Below are 25,633 nucleotides of genomic sequence, written 5' to 3' on the forward strand. Positions count from 1 at the left end.
AAAAGAAAACCAAAGCAGGAAGGCATCACAATCCTGGACTTCAAGCTATACTACAAAGCTGTAATCATCAAGATAGTATGGTACTGGCACAAGAACAGACACTCAGGTCAATGGAACAGAAAAGAGAACCCAGAAATGGACCCACCAACGTATGGCCAACTAATCTTTGACAAAGCAGGAAAGAATATCCAATGGAATAAAGACAGTCTCTTCAGCAAATGGTGCTGGGAGAACTGGACAGCAACATGCAGAAGAATGAACCTGGACCACTTTCTTACACCATACACAAAAATACACTCAAAATGGATGAAAGACCTAAATATAAGACAGGAAGCCACAAAATCCTCAAGGAGAAAGCAGGCAAAAACCTTTTCGATCTTGGCCACAGACACTTCTTATTCAACAGGTCTCTACAGGCAAGGGAAACAAAAGCAAAAACGAACTACTGGGACCTCATCAAAATAAAAAGCTTCTGCACAGTAAAGGAAACAATCAGCAAAACTAAAAGGCAACTGACAGAATGGGAGAAGATATTTGCAAACGACATATCACATAAAGGATTAGTATCCAAAATCTATAAAGAACTCCTCAAACTCTACACCCAGAAAACAAATAATCCAGTGAAGAAATGGCCAAAAGACATGAATAGACACTTCTCCAAAGAAGACATCCAGATGGCCAACCGACACATGAAAACATGCTCAACATCACTCATTATCAGGGAATTACAAATCAAAACCACAATGAGATACCACCTTACACCTGTCAGAATGGCTAACATTAACAACTCAGGCAACAACAGATGTTGGCGAGGATGCAGAGAAAGAGGATCTCTTTTGCACTGTTGGTGGGAATGCAAGCTGGTGCAGCCACTCTGGAAAACAGTGTGGAGGTTCCTCAAAAAGTTAAAAATAGAACTACCCTACGACCAAGCAATTGCACTACTAGGCATTTATCCAAGGGATACAGGTGTGCTGTTTCCAAGGGACACATGCACCCCCATGTTTATAGCAGCACTATCAACAATAGCCAAAGTACAGAAAGAGCCCAAATGTCCATCGATGGATGAATGGATAAAGAAGATGTGGTATATATATACAATGGAGTATTACTCGGCAATCAAAAAGAATGAAATCTCACCATTTGCAACTACGTGGATGGAACTGGAGGGTATTATGCTAAGTGAAATTAGTCAGAGAAAGACAAATATCATATGACTTCACTCATATGAGGACTTTGAGAGACAAAACAGATGAACATGAGGGAAGCAAAAATAATATAAAAACAGGGAGGGGGACAAAACAGAAGAGACTCTTAAATATGGAGAACAAACAGAGGGTTACTGGAGGGATTGTGGGAAGAGTGATGGGCTAAATGGGTAAGGGCATTAAGGAATCTACTCCTGAAATCATTGTTGCACTATATGCTAACTAATTTGGATGTAAATTAAAAAAAATAAAATTAAAAAAAATAAGTAAAATAAAATAAAATAAAGTAAAATAAAACAAAACAAAACAAAACAAAACAAAACAAAAGAAAATAAAATCTTAAGGGGTGCCTGGGTGGTTCAGTTGGTTAAATATCCAACTCTTGATTTCAGCTCAGGTTGTGATGTCTCAGTTTGTGAGTTCAAGTCCCCCATCAAGCTCTGGCTGACAGTGCAGAGGCTGCTTGGGATTCTCTGTCCCCCTCTCTCTCTGTCCCTCCCCCATTTCATGCGCGTGCATGCGCTCTCTCTCTCTCAAAATAAATAAATAAACATTTAAAATATAAAAATAAAATAAAATCTTAAAAAAATTATTTTTTTCAGACTGCACTATCAACACACACCAAAAACTTAGATGAATTTCAGGGGCATTATGCTGAGTAAAAACAGACCTGTCTCAAAACGTGTCTATTCATATTATCTTTGCAAAATAACAAAATTATATAAATTGAAAACAAATTAGTGGTTGCCACAGGTTAGGGATGGGGTGGGGGCAGGGGTAGGACTACAGGGGGAGTCCTGGGCGGGGGGTATGCGGGATAACTGTGGTGATGGAGTAGTTTTTTATCATCACTGCAGTGATGGTTACGCAAAGCTACACACACAATGTAAAATGTCAGAACTATACACACACATTATACCAATGTGTTTTGATAATGTACTATAATTATGTAAGATATAACCAGTGGGGGGAAATGGGTAGAGAGCACATAGGCCTTCTGTGTCCTATCTTTGCAACTTCCTATGATTCCATAATTATTTCAAAATAAAAACTACAAACATGTCCATGCATGATGAAATCATCCCTCTCACTGATGCACATTAAGGAATTTTGGAAAAAGAAGATGGACTCTTCGCTATAGGTGTAGAAAAAAATGTGTATGAAGCCCTGTGTTTAGTATAGTGTTTATTTTCATTTGGGAAAAATTATTTGAGAAATCAGTTAACAGAAGAAATGATAAACTGACCTAAAAATCATAGCTTAGGGCTGTAGCAGAAAACAATGTCTCAACTATTAATGAGAGTTTTCATCTCGCTCATCCACTGACTACAGTGCAGCCTCCTTGGACTGCTTGACGTTTCCATATGCAAAAAGAAAAGAAAAAAAAAAAAAAGACTTTTATTTTGCCAAATAGTTAACTGAAAGAAGGGTGAGAACTCAAGATATGAGAATATAATGCTGCACAGTGAATGTAAGATACAGTAAAGCCCAGATTGATAAAAATAAGGCATCTTTTCTGACCAGGCCAGAAACAGCTTTGATTTAATTCCAAGGAATCTTAACCTATGGGTACCTACCACATCTAAGGAATTGGTAGGGGTGCAGGTTGGTGGGGGAGTGAGAAGCAGGGAAGTTTGCAGGCAAGTTAGAAGCCAATGCCCCAAAGCACACAACAGTAAGTGGCAAGACTTAGAGTGGTTTGTCACCTTTTTGGTATCTTGGACCCCTTTTTGGGAAGCTGATGAATCCCTCTTCTCAGGTACTGCTAATTTTGTCAGGTGTGATATTATAGTGGTCATGTTGTTGTATTTAAAGTAAGTTCTGAGGTGTATACTGAAGTATTTATAGGTAGAATGACAAAAGGTCTGTAATTTAAACAGTCCAAGTTGGGCGGGGGGTGGGGGCAGGGGAGGAGACAAATGAAACAAGATGGTCTAGATCTTAACTGTTTGCTAATGGGTACTTGGGAGTCTACTTTTGTGAATGTTTGAAAACTCCATAGTAGAAGACAAACATTAAATAATTTGGGTGTAAATTTAAAAAAATAAAAAATAAAATAAATAAAAAATAAAAACATTCTTATAAATAAATAAATAAATAAATAATAATAAAAAAAAAAGACAAACACTATCTCTGGTCTAAATGTTGCATCTCTATTCCAATGCTCAACATTAATAAGCTGGGCTTCCTTTTTTAAGAAAAGCTACTTAATCGTATCTCTCACCAAACATCAACGTACATAAAATAAAAAATATTAAGATACTAAACTGCCCTCCAACCTGGCAATAAGTACCTAGGAAAGGCATAGAAATAAACTTTCAAAACTGTACATTTATCTAAAACAACTGACAATGACTAAAAGCATTACCTTGAATGTGAACCTTCATGATGGATGGCACAGGTTCAAAGAAAAAGTACAGAATCTTTTAAAACTAAGTTTTTGTCAAGAAAAGGCAACACTTCTTCACTGAATGTTCACTGCTATCTGGTCTCTGGCCTCAAACCTCCACTGAAAGTACTCTTGCTAAAATAACCACTAATCTCAATTCAAATTTCAACTAATGCTTTTTAATCTCCCTTGACTAAATTTTGAGATTTGTGTTGTTGATCATTCTCCACCAGTCTCCTACTGATGCTTCTCCTTTCAAAGGACTCCTTTCAAAAATTTCCTTCCTATCTGCTCCTTAAGCAATCCTCTGTACTGAGTTCCAGGTACCTCATATTTTTTTACTTATTTTTAAGACAATCCTGCATGTAGGTTTTAAAATTCCTTGTTTCACAGAAGATGAAACAGACTTAGAAAGGCTAGGTACAGTAGAAAGAGAAAGACTGAGAAAGCCTGGCTCAGCTGGTACAACATGTGACTCTTGATCTCAGGGTCATGAGTTCAAGCCCCATATTGGGCACACAGATTATTTAAAACAAAACAAAACAAAACAAAACAAATCCATCTGGGGCGCCTAGGTGGCTCAGTCTGTTAAGCATCTGACTCTTGATTTTGGCTCAAGTCATGATCTCAGGGTTGTGAGATGGAGTCTTGCATCGGGCTTCACACTAAACGCAGAGCCTACTTGAGATTCTCTCCCTCCCTTTCTCTCTGCCCCTCTCTGTGCTCTCCATCTCTAAAAAAAAAATTTTTTTAAACAGCTAAGTAAAGTTTCACAGGTCCCTCAAAAGGCAACTCAAAGGACCCCACAAACTGTGGATCACCTTCCCTTACCTGCACCCATCTCTCTCCTCTTTGAATATCCACTGTCAGCCTTACCTTCATTACATAAATCTTTCAATGGCTCAAAGCCATGACTCAAAGTCCAAACCTCACAACTTAGAAGAGATCATTGGAATGTACTTCCTTTGCCTTAAATTCTTACTCATCCTTTAATACTCAGCTCAGCACCTTTTCTGCACATCTTAGCCCGGACTCATCCCTCCCTTGACCTTGGTAGAAGACATAGTACCTTCTCCTCTACACGTTGGTAATGATCAAAACCAGTTTGCAGGTGCTTTCTTACTTTCTGGTCTCCCAACTATGAACAACTTGGTGATGGTAAATTTCCTGTTCATCCTTGGTTTCAAGGATGAACCTATTATCTTGTGGTCCCAGCATTTGGCACACACAAATAAGTTAAAATTTCTGAGCACTTAAACCATAGTTCATGAAATACTTCCTCTGCTCCTATAAAGATGTCATGAATGGGAGCATCTTTTCTGACTGAAAAGAGGGCCTTACAATCCGGCATTTAACTTGGTGAATTCAATAGGGTAATGCCAGAAACTTCATTTCTTTTTCCCAACACATGGAAAGGAGCACCACTTCAATGGAATAAACAAACTCCTACTTGCCAAGTTTAGACTATTGCCATTGGGTCAGGAAATCCCTCCTTCTATCACAGAACTCTGTTTCTGTGGCAAAAAAAAAAAGACTTAAAAACTAGCATGCCAATTTGGAAACATTTATCTTTTTGACATGGTATATTTTTGACATGGTATATTCCCAGCCAAGTTGTGAACTAGCTTCAGCGACATTTTGTGTCTTAGAAGTGACTCAATATTTCTGGTGGTAGTTTTCAGTAATATATAATATGTATACTGCCCTCTTTCTTATTTGAACTTTGTTCAGCTAGCACTATTATTAGGAGGAAAGAAAAGTCTTACTCATACTTAATGTCAGTCTACCTTGAATCTGACATAGGAATTTACTAACTTTATCAGTCAGATCTAAAATGCCCTTTAAAATAGACTTAAAAACAGCCTTATTTTTTAAAAAAAGTTTAGAGTTAAGAATTCCCTAATAATCCTAAATAATCTCATCTTCACTAAGCAGTACTGAATTTAAATAGTTTTCTACAGGTGACTTTGCCTACAAATGTTAACAGACAATTTATAAACTGGAAAATTTTAGGAAGGCATATACTTCTTTTTCTTTTAAAGAGAGAATGTGAGAGGGGGAGAGAGAGAGAGAATCTCAAGTGGGCTCCATGCTCAGCACAGAGCCCGATACGGGGCTCAACCCCATGACCCTGGTATCATGACCCGAGCCAAAATCAAGAGTCAGATGCTTAACCAAATGAGCCACCCAGGCACCCCAGAAAGGCATATACTTGATTGGTAACCAATGACCAGGTCTTGAGATGATCAATTTACAGAAATACTAGCTCACCAAACACTACTCTCAGAAGACATGGAGAAAACAGTATTGGTATTTCAAAACTATTGTGGGATAGCATAAAAAATTAATCTGGGCCAACAGGTTACAGAACACATGCTAGGAACTATTTCTTCACAGACCCTGGACATACTACTAGAAGGCAGTTTATTTAGTTTTTTTATTTTACTTTTTTTTAAAAGGCAGTTTATATCAAGGGTAGAGAACTATCCCAAAATTGCATTCCAGTATTGAAATGCATATTCAAGTTTCCCTTATGATTAGTCAAAGTGACTACGGTATCTCATTTAATGCTCTAGAACTTCTTACATTTCGAATGACTATGAATAATCCTTCATAGTCCTTACTTTTGGTAAGGAGTAACTAAGTGAATCTCTTCTGTGTTCATCCTCCCGGCAGTTGCTGAGGGTTAATCTGGACTCTATTGGGAATGCAGATGAGTACCCAGTTGTCTTCTCATTCAGCCAATTCTAAACTAGAGTACAAGACCCTAGAGAAGCATGGAATAGGTGACTGTTTTAATAGTTGTATTAAATGTCCTGCAAAGCGATTTTAAAATATACATACTATTTGATTCAGCATCAAATAAAAGAACAGAAAGCTACATTAATCCTAAGATACTGGACTGTAACAACATTGATTACATTCCGAATTTTTAATAGTTTTTGTGGTGGGAGAGAGCGAAAGAAATCACCTAGTTACAAATGCTTAAAAATATGCTATGAATAATGCCAAATTACCATAGGCTGAAACTTTTCTGTATCTACAATAAGACAAACTCACCAATGTAACAGTTTTGAACCTGAAGACTTAAAAATACTTTCCTGGAAGGGACTAGTTACAACTTGTTGCAGTGTAGACTACCAGAGAGAAGAGACCCTGGCCGAGAGCTCTGGAGATCTGCAGAGCTGGCCTCAGTCTTTAGCGGAGTACTTACAATCACATCTGAGTGAGGCAACAATCTGCAGCCTAGGGAACTATCCAAGACCTTTTGAGAGACTGAAAAAGACAATTCCCAAAACTCACACAGGGGTTGTAATAGCTCACATTCCCAATGATCTCAAAAATACATGGTCTAGGGGTGCCTGGCTGGCGGAGTTGGTGGAGCATGTGACTCTTGATCTCGGGGTTGTGGGTTCAACCCTATGCTGTGTGTAGAAATTATTTAAAAATACTAACAAAAAACAACAACAACAACAACAAAAAAAACATGGGCTAGCAGGCAAAATACTCACAAGAATACTGCCTCAATAATGGAGCTGGATTAATTTACTGGGAATAATCCTAGACTGAAGGCTGATCTAGTCCTGCATAATAAAGCATAAAAGCAACAAGCACTAAGAAAACTGTTCCAATAACTTAAAACATCAGAACAAAAGCTCAAAAATATTTAAAGGAATAAAAAAAAAAATCCACATTTAACAGAATAAAATCTACAACTGGCCTCCAATCAGAAATCACAAAGAAACAGAAATGATGTATACTGAGAAAAAATTTAACCAATAGAAACAGACCAGAAATGATACAAACGATAGAATTAACAGACACATCAAAACACCTATCGACAATATTCCATTTAGTTATGAAAGAAGAAAAAAAAAGCTTAAGCATGTCAAGGAGATATGGAAGATATGTTTAAAAAATCCAAATTGGATTCCTAGAAATTAGAAATATATCCGAGATTAAAATATATTCTAAATGTATCTCTGCCTCAGCCAAGCCTCCGCACTGCACCAATTAAGTCTACTTTCTTCAAGATAAAGGACAAGTTCCCATATGTTATTTACCACATTTCAGTCTGATCCCAACCAGCACCTCCAATCTCCACAATAAATCAAAAATAGCAAATTACTGAAGGATGCATAGGTTACTTAAATACACTGAAAGATGTCAAGAGCAAAGCAAAAGCTCTTACAGCAAAGATGATGACACAAAATTAAAAAGCGGAAACAGAGAGGTGCCTGGGTGGCTCAGTCGGTTAAGCATCCAACTTTTGATAATGGCTCAGATCATGATCTCACGGTTTGTGAGATTCAGCTGCACTGTCAGTGTGGAGCCTGCTTAGGATTCTCTCTCCCTCTCTCTCTGCATCCCCCCAAAATAAACAAACATTTTTTAAAAAGCAGAAACAGAAAACACAACAAATTTAGTGTAGAGGCAAGCAACTCTGCATACTTCAATCACTGAGGCACTCCCAGCTCAATGACCGACCTAGGTATATACCAGAACGTACAGCGTGGTTTTTCTCCGTCACACTGGACCAACTTTACAGTCCAAATACCTTGTTTAAGAAGACTAGGACATGTGAAATGTAACAACTGCCATTCAAGTGGACTACAAAAACATAAAATCAGTCAAGTTAAAGAAGGAAATACACAGGCCTGGAAGTTTATACAACAAACTTTCAAGGACAAACAAATGACAATGTTACTATTTCACTTCATAATATATTATGGGTTTTTATTTTAAGTTTACTTATTTATTTTGAGAGAGACAGAGCGCAGAGGAGGGGAAGAGAGAGAGGGAGAATCCCAAGATATGGGGCTCAAACTCACGAAACTGTAAGATAGTGACCTGAGCCGAAATCAGGAGTCAGATACTTAACCAACTGAGTCACTCATGTACCCTGGTTCTTACTTAGTTTTATGGGTTTTTTAAAAATCTGGCTCTACTAGCATTTTGATCCACTTAATTATGTATTTTGCATTTTTAAACTTTAAAGGCACAGCCCTTGGTTTGTGTTTCAACCTAATTCAAAACTATGACTGAAAAGAGTGGAACCACACTAGAAACGGTAGCAACACAGAATCCCACCGACCTGTTCTACCTCTCCTGGCCTGCAAGGGAGGTGCTGGAGAGGTCTACAGAAAACCCTAGTGTTCCCACCGATGAAACAGGCTAAAAATTACTGAGATTAGCATCAGAAATTAGAAAACAAAATTAGAAACCTGTCCTTTTGTAATTACCACTGTGAACAACTGATTCAACAAGGATTACCAATGACTGCTAAAAAACACTGAATGTAAGGTTCTGTGAAAGAGGATAGACCCACTGTCTCAAAGTATCATCCCACAGACTTCTCACTAATCACAAAGGGAGTGAGGTTCCTTTGCAAGAGAGACATGGCGGCCACCACCATAACCAAGTGATCAAACTCAGTTGATGACACCAACATTGTATCTCTTGCTGCAATAAGAAATGCCATCACCTATCAAGTATTCTTGCTAAAAATATTCAACCTGAGTCTGATTATGAGAAAGAAACTGGATGAATACAAAATGTGGGAGGGACATTCTACAGATCAAGTAGCCTGGGACCCTTCAAAAAAGTTAATGTCATAAAGACAAAAAGAAGGTAGGGGAATTGTTCTGGACTAAGAGAATATAAAGAGGCAGCAACCAATGCAGTGCATGCACTTACTGAATCCTCAATCAAAAAGTAAAATAGCTATAAAAGAAATTTTTAGAACTAGGGACAATCTAAACATGAACTATGTATACTAGATGGTATTATAATATTATTAAATTTTAGGAGTGATATCGGTATTGTGATTATATAGACGATGACCTTATTTTTTTTATTTTTTTCAACATTTATTTATTTTTGAGAGAAAGACAGAGTGTGAGCAGCAGAGGGACAGAGAGAGAGGGAGACATACGATCCAGAGCAGGGTCCAGGCTCTGAGCTGTCAGCACAGAGCCCGACATGGGGTTCGAACCCACAGACCGCAAGATCATGACCGGAGCCGAAGTCAGACACTTAACTGACTGAGCCACCCAGGTGCCCCACGATGATGACCTTGTTCTTAAAGAGAAAAAAGTTGAAGGATCCAGAATCACGATGTCTACAACTTCAAGTGGTTCAGCAAAAATGGAAAAAGCACATATACGTATGTGCTTGTGTGTACATATATGTTTGAGAAAGCAAATATAGCAAAATATCAAAAATGGTGACTCTACATAAAGGGTATGTGGATGTTTCCTCTACTATTCTTTCAACTCATTATGTTTGAATTATTTTGAAAATAACAACACTAAGAAGGAAAAAGGTCATTAACATCCCCTGAGCACACAGAGGAAGACAGTAGTATTATCCTCACTAAAGTCACCTTGTAATTAAATATTCAAAGTACCAAACATACATACAACTTTGGAACTCCAACCTGCCATTTTCAAACAGTGCTTTCTTCTCTGATACAAGACCTTTACCAAATCTGTGTGTATTTCTTGGAAACGATGATATAAAAGACTGCCTGCACTCAAGTCAACTACTTAACAGGAAGAAGAAAACAGGTAAGGTTATTTCAGGTAACTAGCAAATGGAAAGATTTGGAAGACAAGAATATCTGTATGTTTCCTTACACAGCAAGTCAAAAAAACAGGAGCAATCAGGCATAGAACATTATGTAAGGCAATCATCTTACCTCCTAAAGCCTAGAATTAGGCTGCCTCTCAAAGAAGCAAATGAGAAAGGCAATGTATTTGATTCCACTGCAAAAGAAAGTGATCATCATTAAATCCCAGACCAAACCCAAAAAACTTAAAAATTATCACCTTATTTGGAAACACATTTATAGCAATACTTTTTCATTTTCATTTTGGAAATTGTTTTTAAAACGGAAATGTTCTGATACAAAATTAATTAGATAATGCAGTAATATATACCTACAACATAAGCCATCCTTTAAAAACATTTTTATTCCATGTTCATGAATATATACAACAAATGAATTTGTGCTTTTTTGGTCTAAATGGTAATAAGTAATCTACCGGCACACTGACAGTCAGTCTGGTACGCATGCCAAAACTGTACATTAGTAGACAATGTGGCCCTACAAAGGGAGAAACTGTAACTACCCATAGGACTTCTGTCCTTTAAAGGAGAAAAGTTCTGGGGCACCTGGGTGGCTCGGTTGGTTAAGCATCTGACTTCGGTTCAGGTCATGATCTCACGGTTTGTGGGTTTGAGCCCCGTGTCAGGCTCTGTGCTAACAGCTCAGAGCCTGGAGCCTGCTTCAGATTCTGTGTCTCCCTCCCTCTCTCTCCCTCTCTCTCTCTCTCTGCCCATTCCCTGCTCAAATTCTGACTCTGTCCCTCTCGCACACGCTTGCTCTCAAAAATAAACATTAAAAAAAAAATTTAAGGAGAAAAGTTCTTTTCTCAGAGTAGCACTGGGTTCTGTAGAACCACTTACACTTTGTCATTCCATTTTCCACTATGATCAATAACCTCACACACGTAAGAGTGACAGCCTAAAGTCATAATAAGTCTTCACCTCTGTTAGATAACTGATTTATATTCTCACCTTCCACTTTTCTAAGTATTTGTTTGTTCTATTATTCATTTTATCATTTAACAATTTACAACTTTGTATGTTTCAATGATGACATTGTAAGCCTGATTGCCTTACCACATAAGGCCTGATACTTCACATAACCCTTACTAGCAAGGGAGGAAATCAAAGTAGGTAACTCCTGAATTTATTTTTCCCTGCCACTGTTATTAAAATGGTGCCATGTTGCAAGTAACTGATTTAATCTTTTCATACATAATGTGACTACTGAATGATCCAAGATGGACAGAATTAGAGAGGAGCTCATAGTTGAGGCAAATTCTGAAAACAGAATTAATAAATACAGTTTAGTGAAGATTAAGATACCTGGTTAACTTAAAAACAAAAACACAACTCATGGGAAAGTCACATAAGATTTTAAGAGTATTTGCCCATCTCTCCTAAACATGAATTAAAATTTAACTCACACACATAACAAAATTATTTTAGATCAACTGTTATATCCTTCAACAGGGAATATAAGTTTCTCAATGGTTTTACACAGCACTAAAAAAATCTGAAAATCATTTTTTAAATGACCAGCATTTAGTCACTCAAGGAAGTTTTAAAGTGGACATAACTACATGCTTTTCAGCAACCTTTAATAAAACTGCTTGATGAAATTAATTTTCCACGCCTACAAACACAAGTGGGGAAATGTTTCCTACTACTACACAAAGTGGATCAAGACAAGCCACTTATTCTTCTCTACTACTTGCTATGCCTTTTGATGTAGTAACCAAAAGTGCATACCTCAGAGCTGCCTACAGGGAATACCAGCAATTATAGAACTAACTGCTTTTCAGAGACCTGTAAGTCAAAGCAGGGAGGGGAGGGCACTGACAGGAGTGGCCTGAAGTACTTCTTAAGTTCCTAGAATTTTTCTTTTCTAAATTTAATAGCCTCTTGAAACGTTATTTTTATACTATTCACACTAGTATTTTACAGAATATTGTCAAGTTTTTATTCATTAAAAAGTGACCAGAAACATCTTAGCAAGATGAAAGCTGCCGACAAAAAGCATCTAGTTTCCTTGGCAACAAATAAGTCTTAAAATCAGGTGGCTGACAACAAAGTGGAATGGATGCTACAGGGAAAAAGGCAGCTCTCGTGTATACACCTCATGCACCCAGATTCCTCTGCTAACGCTTCTGTTTTTGACCTGTGAGGAAGGCAAATTTTTATATTATACTGAGTAGAAGGCAAAATCAATACCCTCAGATAGCAGCTAGCATTAACACCCAACCTTAAACTCAAATAACTACACCTCCAGGAGTCACCATTCTTCATACTGAACACCTTGCCTTTCCCTTATGATATTAAGATGAACTATTTTCAATACCAGTAATATGGTTTTTACAATGTTTCCACCTATGCAGTCTAGGTACACATTAATCCAAGATGGACTTCTAACATTTTAGGGGTGTAGAAACTGATGTTTGTGTGTTTTCTTTTTAAACAGCATCTTTTTCAAAGGATTAGAAAAATGGTCAAGTAATGTCATAGATAAGTTCAAAGATGAAAACTTTAAGAAATGTCTTATTCATCAAAGTGTGGGTAGGGTGAAAGAATCAGGTCAAATGAGACAATCTTGGTTCCGGCTCAATCACTAACTTTGACCAAATCATTTAACATCTCTGCCTTTCTTCATCCATCAATGCAGGTAATTTTATTAACATGTGATGAACACTGTAAAGCATCATAGCATTTGTTAAGTGTTTAGTAAACATCTGCTGTATTTTGGTTAATGAGGACTAGGAGATGAGCTTCATGGAACAGTGGCTATAATATGCATCAGTTTAGAAAACACTTTCAGAAACAATATCTCCTATGATTTTCACACTGACTTGCACAAGGCAGAGAAGTAACACTATCTCCATTTCAAGAAATTGAAGCAAAAGGACTGTTCCAGGTCCCATAATCAGTGGGTTAATTATAAATAGAACCAAGTCTTCTGGGTCCTAACCTACTACCAAATAATCTCCAAGGTTCTTTTAACTTTAAAATTACTTCCAAATTGTCCATAAGTTAAACTCATAAACTGTCTTATCAATCTCGCTTAAGCAAAACATATAAAAAAAAACACAGAAAGTTACCTTGACCTTCCCTGAGGTACGTATCAAGGGCATGAACTACCCTGCATGCCCTCAATAGTAACTGAAATCAATACCTGTCAAGTTTACAGCTAATGTTGCATACTTACAAAATGATAAAACATAGGGTAAATTCCCAGTAACTGCTTCACTTCTGAATTCAGCTTGTGAAAATACATTATTTTCAGGTAGACATCCATTTTCCTAGGGATAAAGCATATTTCAATGATAACATGCCTCAGCTATAAATATGTTGATATGCCATTCAAATTTCCTGTTTTCCCATTTCTTTATACCAACACATTCTTTGATAATCCTTCATCCAAAACAATCATTTTCTAGAATACATAAACTGAATAAATGAACTTTAACAAAAACTATGAGATAGAGTTTCAACATTCCAAATTAAATACCTAATCTTCAAATTCAAATATGTGTTACCCTTAGGATGCCTTCCTTCTAGAAAGAATTTATTATTGAAGGCATGAGACCAATTCTCTCATTCATAACAAAATAAAAATTCAACGCACTTGGATTTAACACCAAATGGTGTTAAACAATTTAACACCAAATGGTGTTAAACCAATTTAACACCAAATGGTTAATCATGTGGCCCAATGCCATCATTTGTTTAATAATTTAATATCTGAGCCAAAATTCAACTCCAATACATTTACTGACTCACTGTATACTAGCACAATATTGAAAACAACCTAATCAATAATAAGCAATAACTAGAAATAAATTAAGGTATATCCATACAATAAAACAGCACTCAAGCATAAAAAAATAACTGTTGGAATTACACACTGGAATAGAAAGTGCCAAGTGAAAAAAGTAGGTTGGGGAAGTAAGACCCTGTGGGGAAATGAATTTTTAAATATAAATTTTTTAGCAGTAAAATATGTATACCACAGGCTCAAAATACTCTGCTAAATACTCAGGGAAGAGAGGTAAAGACACTTAAGATATAAACTCTGCCTTTAAAAGGACTGTAGTTATGTAATTATTTCAAAGAAAGAAAAGAACACTAAAATTATTAGAAAAATCTAGGCATTATGGGAATAACCACCTAGGAAACAGACCTTCTAAACAAAATATTTCTTTTTTTTTTTTTTTTTAAGTTTATTTATTTTTGAGACAGAGAGAGACAGAGCATGAACGGGGGAGGGTCAGAGAGAGAGGGAGACACAGAATCGGAAGCAGGCTCCAGGCTCTGAGCTGTCAGCCCAGAGCCCGACGCGGGGCTCGAACTCACAGACCGCGAGATCGTGACCCGAGCCGAAGTCGGACGCTCAACCGACTGAGCCACCCAGGTGCCCCCAAAATATTTCTTATTAAGGTGGCTGGTGCTCTGCCATAATGTTCCTAACTGCAGACCACTTTGTTCTGAAAACACAAAGTACAGCCCTTGCTGATCCAATGCACTATCCAAGTCAATTACTTCATTTGCCCCTTCATAAATGCCTTGCCTCTTCTGATAGAAACAGGAATTACTGGGTAGGAAAATAATGCTTTGCAGTCAAACAAAAGATTATTTTAAAAAAAGAATAAGTGTACTATGTATGTTAAGTATACTAAGACTGTATTATGAAAATTCATATACAAGTGAAAAGTAATGGTCAAAAACTGAAAACTTGTAGTTACACTGTAAAGCAGGATTAAGGAGCGTCTAAATGTTTTATTTACATTTTTCTTGATATTGACATATTGCCTTTTAACACACAAGAAAATTGGTGTTTTACCTTTTCAAGTTTTTTAAGTTTAACCACTATAGATGTTATACTAACTGGTGTTTTTACAAAGCTTTTAGAAAATTGTATACAGACAATGACCATTTTTAGTACTAAGCTTAATGACTTTTCTTTTTTGGGGGTTACTACTAAACAATTAGGGAGGAAAGAAATCTCTTCAATTATGAAATTAAAACCACACTTACTTGTACTCACCTGCAAAACCCCACGAACTGACCTCACGCTATCAAAGGATGGAAACACGTAATTTATATAGGTCTCCTGATCAGGATTTACTCCCACTTCATTCATTGCTTTGAGAACTTCAATTATACCTATAGGATAAAATTTAGAAGCACAGAAATGAAATACTTGTAACAAATTAACAAAAGATCAGAAAGTTCAGTTTATTTACTTTCTGAATCATAATGTATGAAAGAATACTCATTTTGTCTAAAAAGAGAAAGCAGAAAAGCAAAAGAACTGGGAAATACTATGACAAATCTATTAATCCAGTGGCAAGTACTAAGGGAATATCCCACAAATTATAACTGTAAGAAAATTTAAAACAATTGAAAAATAAGCCTAATACTTCTGGTATTATACAAATAAACACAGATCATAAAATAGCATTGCTATTACACAGCAGTGATGGATCAACACAATAAAACTTGACCAGAATAAACACTGCAGAGGGAAGGGATGAGCGGGGCACAGGGCGAGGGGATCTGTCAAGGACAATAGCGTTCTCTCAAGCCATTATATTAAAAATTCCCTAACTGTTAACTTTAAAAAAATTTTTTTAAGTTTTTATTTATTATTCTTGAGAGAGAGAGAGCGAGTGAGCAAGCGAGCACGAGTGGGGTAGGGGCAGAGAGAGAATTCTAAGCAGGGTCCAAGCTGTCAGCTCAGAACCCAATGTGGGGCTTGAACTCACGAAACAGGAGATCATGACCTGAGCTGAGATCAAGAGTCAGACACTCAACCAATTGAACCACCCAGGCACCCCTTAACTTCCGATTTCCTATTTTATAGGAGTAAAAAGGAATAAGGAACAACAGATTCTAAGAAATTATTATCTCGATATAGTTAAAAATAAAAATCTACAAGATTGTTTCTCCCTTCTCCCACTTACAAAAAAATCTTTTATTAACGTCTTAAAAGTCACTGCATGTTTTCCAAAGCTATAGTTAGGTTCAAATAGTGCGAACAGATTCCTTTTTTAAAATTTATATTTTAATGTTTATTTATTTTTCAGATAATGCGAGAGACAGAGTGTAAGCAGCAGAGGGGCAGACAGAGGGAGACACAGAATCTGAAGCAGGCCCCAGGCTCTGAGCTGTCAGCCCAGAGCCCAATGCGGGCTTAAACTCATAAACCGTGAGATAATGACCTGAGCGGAAGTCAGACACTTAACCAACTGAGCCACTCAGACGCCCCCAAACTGATTTCTCTATACAAGACCAATTAATCTGGAAAATTACCAAACTACTCAGGTGTCACCTAACTTGACACACAGTTTAATAAAAGAAAGGACTCTTTAAAACTTATTTTCTTTAGTTTCAGTACTTTCACATTAAAACTTCCCCTAAAGATCCCTGTGTTTGCCCTATCACATCATCTACAGAAAAATTACATTTCTACAGGGGCGCCTGGGTGGCTCAGTCGGTTGAGCGTCCAATTTCAGCTCAGGTGATGATCTCACAGTCCGTCAGTTCACACCCCATGTCAGGCTCTGTGCTGACAGCTCGGAGCCTGGAGCCTGCTTCAGATTCTGTGTCTCCCTCTCTCTTTGCCCCTCCCCACTCATGCTCTGTCTCTCTCTGTCAAAAATAAACATTAAAAAAATTTTTTTTAATTACATTTCTACAAATTTGTTATATAATGTGCTCTAGCGCAATACTTGATTGTAAATTCCCACCGAGTACAGAAATATATAGGCAAGTGTGACAACATTATGAATATCTGCACATTTATTTATTTTAATGTTTATTTATTCTTGAGAGACAGACAGAGACAGAGTATGAGTGGGGGAGGGTCAGAGAGACAGGGAGACACAGAATCTGAAGCAGGCTCCAGGCTCTGAGCTGTTAGCACAGAGCCTGATGTAGGGCTTGAACTCACCAACTGTGAGGTCATGACCTGAGCCAAAGTTGGACACTTAAGCGACTAAGCCACCCAGGCACCCTGCACAATTCTTTTAGATAAAATTCAGATTATTATTCAGATTAAACAGTTTATTATACTTAAAATCACCTAATGATCTTCAAAACCTTAAATATTTAAACATATTTTTTAAGATACAAATACAATACTTAAAAAACCCTCAAGGTAAAGCATGTGCTTAGTTCTAAGTTTAGGAGAACATGCATGTTGGTCCATAGAGCACACAACAGGCATAATAATATTTGTAAGCAAAATTTAGGAGAAGTATTCCTCTAACAATTCACTAGGAATTACTACTAATAACATTGATAACTATCATAAAAAATGGCAAATCACACTATGCTCTTCTTTATATGCAAAGATTACTAAGCACTTGAGAGGAGGGCATAGCTAGTTGCCTATCAATTACTAGTAACAGACTTGTGCTAATCTAATGTCCTCAATGTCCTTTCTCACCAATAGGGATTGCTTTCATGACCATGGTTTAAAGTAAATAACTAAGTTTCTAATAAGACTCTCCAGTGAAATGACAAAACAAAAACAAGTTCAAAGTTTAAAGAGACCTTTAAGTTTAAAGAGCTTTCTACCCTGTTCTTGCACTTAATTCTAGTGTAAATCTGAGCAAATAACTTCCCCTCTCTGAGCCATAATTTCTTTTTTTTTTAATGTTTATTTATTTATTTATTTATTTATTTTTAACGTTTATTTATTTTTGAGACAGAGAGAGACAGAGCATGAACGGGGGAGGGCCAGAGAGAGGGAGACACAGAATCTGAAACAGGCTCCAGCCTCCGAGCTGTCAGCACAGAGCCCAACGCGGGGCTCGAACTCACGGACCGTGAGATCATGACCTGAGCCGAAGTCGGCCGCTTAACCGACTGAGCCACCCAGGCGCCCCTATGTTTATTTATTTTTGACAGAGAGACAGAGCATGAGTGGGGGAGGGGCAGAGAGAGGGAGACACAGAATCTGTAGCAGGCTCCAGGCTCTGAGCTGTCCGCACAGAGCCCAATGTGGGGCTCAAACTCATGGACCGCAAGATCATGACCTGAGCCAAAGTCGGATGGTTAACCAACTGAGCCACCCAGGCGCCCCTCTGAGCCATAATTTCTTAGCTTACACATTAGAAATAACAATATGCCAGGAACCATGCCTTTTAGACACTTCATCAAAAAACACTTGGCTTAATCCTTCCTAACTACCATCCTTGTTAGATTCAGCAAATTGATATGTGTCAAGGCACTCAATGAATGGAAAATTTTTCTGACTTATAGAGTCTAGGCCTAGTGAATAAATAGAAACGGTATCAAGAACTGTAAGTACTACCCACAGGCATGGAAGAAATTCTTGTGGTCTAGGCCTAGAGGAAGACTGAGAACAGGAAAAAGAGAACACACTGAACAGAAAGAATCCTAGTACTTAGTTTTGATCAATCTATCAACAGCTGACTCCTGAACAACATGGGTTAGGGGCGCTGGCTCCAGTGCAATTGAAAATCCGCACATAACTTCTGACTCTCTAAAAACTTAACTACTAACAGCCTAATGTTGACCAGAAGCCTTATCAAAAACAATCAATTAGTACATTATTTTGTATGTGCTATGTATTACTGTATTCTTACAAGAAAGTAACCTAGAGAAAAAAATGTTACACAGAAAGTGTAAGTTCTCTCTCTCCCTCTCTCAAAGTAAAGAAAGAAAGGAAGGAAGGGGCTCAGTCAGTTAAGCACCCAACTCTTGATTTTGGCTCAGGACATGTTCTCACGGTTCTCTCACGGTTCATTAGATCAAGCCCCGCGTCCAGACAATGCAGAGCCTCCTTGGGATTCCTGCTCTCCCTCTCTCTCTCTGCCCCTCCCCCGCTCACATGCACATTCTCTCTCAAAATACTAAAAAATAAACTCAAAAAAAGAAAAAAAAATCATTAAGGAAGAGAAAATACATTTTCAATACTGTATTTATTTAAAAAATCCGGGGGCGCCTGGGTGGCTCAGTCAGTTGGGTATCTGACTTCGGCTCAGGTCATGATCTCACAGTTCGTGAGTTCGAGCCCTGTGTCAGGCTCTGTGCTGACAACTCGGAGCTTGGAACCTGCTCTGGATTCTGTGTCTCCCTCTCTCTCTCTCTCTCTGCCTCACCCCTGCTTGCTGTCTCTCAAAACTGAATAAACATTTAAGAAAAAATTTTTTTTAATAAATAAATAAATAAATAAATAAATAAATAAATAAATAAATAAAATAAAAAATCCATGTTTATGGGAACCTATGCAGTTCAAACCTGTTACCTGTATTTTCAGGGGCCAACTGTATTAACAAGGCTTTCGACTCTGTCTACTGGGGGCAGGGGGATGTACTTCTCTATGTAAATAAAGCTGGAAATGTCTTCAGAAGTCAATCTTTATTTTAACCAAAGTGTTAAACTGAATGATTTCTCTAAGATCAAAGACATATCTTGAATAAGAAACCAAGTCTCCTAGGGCAGGTGGGTAGCTCAGGCAGTTGAGCATCCAACTCTTAATTTTGGCTCAGGTCATGACCTCACAGTTCATGGGTTTGAGCCCCATGTCAGGCTCTGCGCTGACAGTATAGAACCTGTTTGGGATTCTCTCTCTCCCTCTCTCTCTGTCCCTCTCCAGGTCGCATGCCCTCTCTCTCTCAAAATAAATAAATAAACATTAAAAAAAAAAAAAAGTTTCCTAATTGCTGGCAGGTGCTCGTAACACCACAAAACTGCAAAAACCTACACTTTATCCTGGAATCAGAAGAACGTGGGATCAAGTCCTTGCTGTCACCAAAAACTGATTTTTAGCAGTTCTTCGTCTATAAGAATGATGATAATAAAACTTTCCACTTAGCTCTCAAGGTGGTCATTTAAATTAAAGGAAAAAATGTGTGAAACCCTAAAAATACTAAATAAATGTTACTAGTAACAATAATGATTTCATTTTTTTAGCTGTCTTAAAATACCCTAGTAATTTTTTAAATTTTCTTAGTGATACACAGAGTAAATGCAGAATAATGTAACTATGTATTTGATTTTCTGATGTCTGAAAATAGACCAACAAATTGAATGTAAACAGAAGATTTTTATTTCTGTACAAAACACTTCACTCTGATATCTAGGATCCAAAGACATTTTACTCTCTTAACTCATTGTTCTTCCAAAAGGTACATTAGGGGGAGGAGTGTATTCTGCTCATTTAGAGGATGTGTGATGCCAGCATTTTTTAACATGTATTTTTCTAACTGAAATTAAAGTTGGTTTAAGAAAACCCAGGTCCAGGGGCACCTGGGTGGCTCAGTCGGTTAAGCGTCTGACTTTGGCTCAGGTCATGATCTCGTGGTCCATGAGTTCGAGCCCCGCGTCAGGCTCTGTACTGACAGCTCAGAGCCTGGAGCCTGTTTCAGATTCTGTGTCTCCCTCTCTCTCTGACCCTCCCCCGTTCATGCTCTGTCTCAAAAATAAATAAGCATTAAAAAAAAATTTTTTTTTAAAAGAAAACCCAGGTCCACACCTGTCTGATCAGTTAAGTTCAGTCACTCCCTTAGGCATTCTGAGGGAGGATACAAAGATATTCACTTCAATAACTACAGTCCAATGGGAGGACAGAAAAACTTATCAATAAGGAGAAAAAAACATGATTGATCTCACATACCCACTTACCTCCTCCTAAAAAATACAATTCATATATTTTTTTAATTTTTTAAATATTTACTTATGTATTTTGAGAGAGAGGGGACAGCAGGGGGGGAGGAGGAAAGAGAGAATCCCAAGCAGGTGCCTTCATATTTCTCTTTTACTTATTTTTACTTTTATCTTTTTTTAAAAATGTTTTTCTACGTTTATTCATTTATTTTGAGAGAGAGAGAGAAAGCACTAGTTGGGGAGGGGCAGAGAGAGAGGTGAGAGTGAGAATCCCAAACAGTCTCCATGCTGCCAGCACAGAGCCCAACACAGGGCTTGAATCCACGAACCGAACCATGAGATCATGACCTGAGCCGAAGTCAGATGCTTAACCAACTGAGCCACCTAGGTGCCCCTTGTATTTTTCTTTTAAATAAAAAGATTAAAATAATCATATATTAACCTAGAGAAACATAGATTCCAAACCTCTGTGAACTTAGAAAATCAAACTAAGACTAAGCAATCGAATACAAATATTTAAGGAGCACCTGATGGCTCAGTTGGTTGAGCCACCAACTCTTGATTTCGGCTCAGGTCACAATCTCACAGTTATGAGATCTGAGCCCTCAGCAGGGCTCCGTGCTGGGCATGGAGCCTGCTTAAGATTCTCTCTCCCTTTCCCTCTGTCCCTCCCCAACTTGTGCACGTGCTCTCTCTCTCTCAAAAAAAAAAAAAAAAAAAAAAAAAATTTCAAAGATAGTCACGACAAAGTTTATGAATCCAGAGGAAAGCCTCCATTCAAAAAGCTTTGTAGAATTAAAATAGTTTATACTTTTGGGAAAGATAAATGGTTGATCTGAACAACTTTCACAAACTATGACCACTTACTCCACATGATTTTTGAGTCTTATGTAGGGCACTCCCTCTACCAGAGACAATATCTTATTTCTTGAAAAGTATTCTCTATTCAACCAACTTTACTCAATTGGCATTCAAGCTTCTGTATGGCCCCTTCCTTATAGATCTTATCCCTTCTATACTCTTAACTTTTCGGTTTTCTAAATATACTCAGAGATATAAATCCTCAATCATTTTGGGTTATTCCCTCTCATTCAGGCCAACTTGCTAAAATTCGAAGTGGTGACTTTTCCATTTGTGCCACAGAGAAAAATACTAGTAAAATGAGCTATAAGGAAATCACTGTGAGAATCTTCCTTAGGGGTTGGTGATGGCTGAACTGGCAGCCAGTAATATTCTAGAATTCAATAATAGTATGAATGATCGTAGTATCGTTGAAAACTCTTGCTTCAGTTTGATCTGATCTCTAAATACCTTTCTTTGATTTCATGAAGGGTTTTATCTATTCCTTATGAAACGCTCCTCTACATCTTCCAACACTACAGCTGTTATTTTCTTCTGTTCTTTCTACCAGTTTATATAGGACATTTTCCTGGACAAGAACAAGTTCATTGCACTGATAAAAATGTGACCTTCTTACCTGACCCTGAAGAAACCATACAAAGTATATATAGCCATTTTGTTGTCACATGAAGGACAACTGGAGAACACATACTTTACTATATTTCTGGAGCTCCCACAAAGGGAGAAACTAGTTTTTAAAAACTGTAACACAACTGACAGTATCTTGTACCTCAAGTTACCTTTCTCAACTTTTATGTTTTTCCAGATAAAACCATCACTGATTAAAAAACTTATACCACTTTTTTAAATGTCCTAATGTAAAAACTGGCACCTAACTTTTAGTTAATAGCTAAGAATTTTTATAAAATAAACACAACATAACACTTACAAATGTCTAACACGGAGGTATTTTGATATTTAAAAAGAGTGTTTAAATTTTTTTTTTTTTTACGTTTATTTATTTTTGAGACAGAGAGAGACAGAGCATGAACGGGGGAGGGGCAGAGAGAGAGGGAGACACAGAATCGGAAGCAGGCTCCAGGCTCCGAGTCATCAGCCCAGAGTCCGACGCGGGGCTCGAACTCACGGACCGCGAGATCGTGACCTGAGCTGAAGTTGGACGCTCAACCGACTGAGCCACCCAGGTGCCCCAAAAAGAGTGTTTAAAATAGAACAGAAATCCTCAGTTCTAAGCCCAGCAGCACTGACAGCTAGGTGTGGAATCCAAGGTCAGTCATGGAATCTCTCTGCTGCTCTCAGTTACTTCATTAATATAAAGCAGTCTTTCAACAAGGCACCTTTGTGATCTAAATTATAAGCTTCTAAGAGAGGATGGATTCAAGATAAAGCCCATTTTTCTACTAGTCTGAGCTACAACTATCAAAAGAAATCACCTGAATTCTTCTATGCTTACTAAGTTGTTAAAGTGTGGTAACCAATTCAAGTCTAGACACACTGATACGGTTGAAGAAAGCAAATTTTCCTGATGAACAAACAAACATTTCAACAGGGGTATTTTCTTATCTGTGTAGAGGTGGACAATATGAATATGCCCGAAGATTTTCATGGAATGATGTAAATTTTCTCTGGTTCAAAAATACTGTGTTAAAGGTTACTTCTTGGGAGCTTTCAGAACTGGAGGATGTGCAAAGAGTTAATCAACTAGCATACTGTTTTCATGAAGATTTTTCTAAAAAGGATTTTGAGACTTTTATAGCCAGAAACAATTAGGGAATACTTGTTTCACTATTTCCTTTAGACCAGAAGACGACTATATATTTAAAATAAAATTGCAATATGAAAGTCTGCTAAAAGCACTTTTTTTGTTGTTTGTGCATTTTGTTTGTCACCCAGTGTCATACTAACAACTCTGCATCTCATTCTAAAGCACATTATACTGCGAGATAAAATGAAAAAGACCATTTTTTGTTTCCCCAAGGGGGAAGTACTTCTGTTAAAAGCATCTTTTTATGAGACTACTCTTTCTGAATTACCAATAATGCAAACCAAAGAATTAGATACTGTACTCTAAAATTTAATATTTGTTCAATTCTTATTCATATCCTATAGGTATCCCATGTGTACAAGGAAAAAGTATGCTAAATGCATAAGCGTACTTAAGAACCTGAGAGATTGAACATTTCTGTCCTTCAATCAGCAGGCTGTCAGGTCATGAGCACTCATTTTGCAATAAAAGTTTTCCTGCCTTTCCTATTATTGTAACTCAGCTCAGTTAAGGAGACTGGTCCACAAAGAAAATGGCTTGATTATGTATAACTTTATCTTGAATAAGGCTAGACAAATTAATTTTGAACGGTATATGTAAAATCAAAAACTAAGGAGCTTTTCGAAAAACTTAAAAATAAAAAACTGTTTAAAACTACACTCACAAGTCTGAGTATCAAGATCAGAGACGAAGTCAGAATGAAATTAAGACGAAAGAAATCCACTATGTTTTTAAAAATGCTTGCCCAATTCTTGACTCTGACTTCAATCAATTCTATTTTCTCAGAAGGTCTACTACTCAGAGAGAAGTTTGCCTTCCCAAAGAATCCAACTAGATGTGTGTAGAAACTTACACTGGATCTCTGGACCATTATGAATCTGTAAAAGGCAAAACCTAACCTTGAACATTTTTCTCCTTCTGATGTCCAGCTAGCAATGGCCAGAAATAATGAGTTCTGACAGGAAAACCTTCTTCCTTCAGAGCCTTCATTAGAGCTTTTGCCAAATCTGAAAGAGATATCATAAAATATTACAAAGCTACTTCAGCAAAACTTATTTATGTCAGTTTTAATGATGAGAATATCATACCAGTTTTATTGGCTTGTAATGCGCAGTGGAGTGTGAACTGCAAAGGAGATGTATGCATCTGGGATTCCTTTAACTGCTTGCAGTAATCTTTCAGCTTCTCTGCAGGCTAGGGGGAAAGGTACCACACATCAGCTGGGTCTGCAAATATCCTACCATTTGACCTTCTGCAGATATGCTACCACTCCTGGAATGAAAAATTTCAACCTCTCGTCCTCTTTCTAACTGATAAACTTATAACACAGAAACAAAGTTTTCATAATGTTTGTAACTGGTCTCATCTCATAGTATGTTCTTCTACTTTATAGACTCTTATTTCACTGCCTATTACACTGTCAATAAAGTAAAAACAGACAGGATACCGTATTCATAGTCACACAGTGTCGTAAAAAGAAACTGCCAAAGTCATTCAGATTGTCTTCCCTTGATACAGGACATGCTAATAAAATTTGGAATGCTGTATCTTCCAATTTTTCAGTGACTAAAAGCAGAATGAGGTTCATTGCATCTGGGAAGAAAAGAAAAGAAAGACATATTCTGTTACTGAATTGAATAATATTTTTACACTGCAGCCACTCTGAAAGACAAACTTATGAACTACAAAGGCCAAAAGGATATATCTCCCCAGATAACAGTGAAACACTTCCAAATCAAAACATTCCCATCTGCTCATTAACTCAAGTTGTTTAGTTCATTAATCTGACTTCTAAGAGTCCTGTGTTCATGCACTACAATCCCCTATCATTAGAGAATGCCCTTTCCATCATGTAAAAATAGTAATTCAGATTTTTAGAAAAATCATAAAAATAAATTTTTAAAAACTACCTGGAATATATCTTCTTTCATATGTAATTTTTTCCAAAATTTCTGGGACATATTGAGAATACCCAGCTTTACTGAAACTAAAAATAATTTGCAATAAATCACGGTCCATAAGGTAAAGATCAGACTTCTTCACCTTCTCCAGAGTCTGTAGACAGTTTCAGAAATTAGAACGAGTTAGAAACCAGTATTTTTAAATTATAGCCAAATAAATTAAAATACCAAAATTTAAAAAATAAGGAACATACACCATCTAAAG

General features: G+C 37.2%; 1 protein-coding gene across 1 annotated transcript in view; it reads right to left on the reverse strand.

Annotated features, from left to right (window-relative positions):
• The window catches only part of LRPPRC (leucine rich pentatricopeptide repeat containing), a 111,855-nt gene that overhangs the window by 64,141 nt on the left and 22,081 nt on the right, over nt 1-25,633 (reverse strand). The window contains exons 8-14 of the mRNA XM_007097885.2: nt 25,378-25,522; nt 24,915-25,060; nt 24,556-24,661; nt 24,367-24,474; nt 15,248-15,366; nt 13,409-13,502; nt 10,298-10,364 (exon numbers count right to left, since the gene is read on the reverse strand). Of these exons, the coding sequence (XP_007097947.2) occupies nt 10,298-10,364; nt 13,409-13,502; nt 15,248-15,366; nt 24,367-24,474; nt 24,556-24,661; nt 24,915-25,060; nt 25,378-25,522 (785 nt within the window). The remainder of the gene's footprint in view (nt 1-10,297; nt 10,365-13,408; nt 13,503-15,247; nt 15,367-24,366; nt 24,475-24,555; nt 24,662-24,914; nt 25,061-25,377; nt 25,523-25,633) is intronic.

Source organism: Panthera tigris, chromosome A3 (genome assembly GCF_018350195.1).
Source record: "Panthera tigris isolate Pti1 chromosome A3, P.tigris_Pti1_mat1.1, whole genome shotgun sequence".
Lineage (NCBI taxonomy): Eukaryota > Metazoa > Chordata > Mammalia > Carnivora > Felidae > Panthera > Panthera tigris.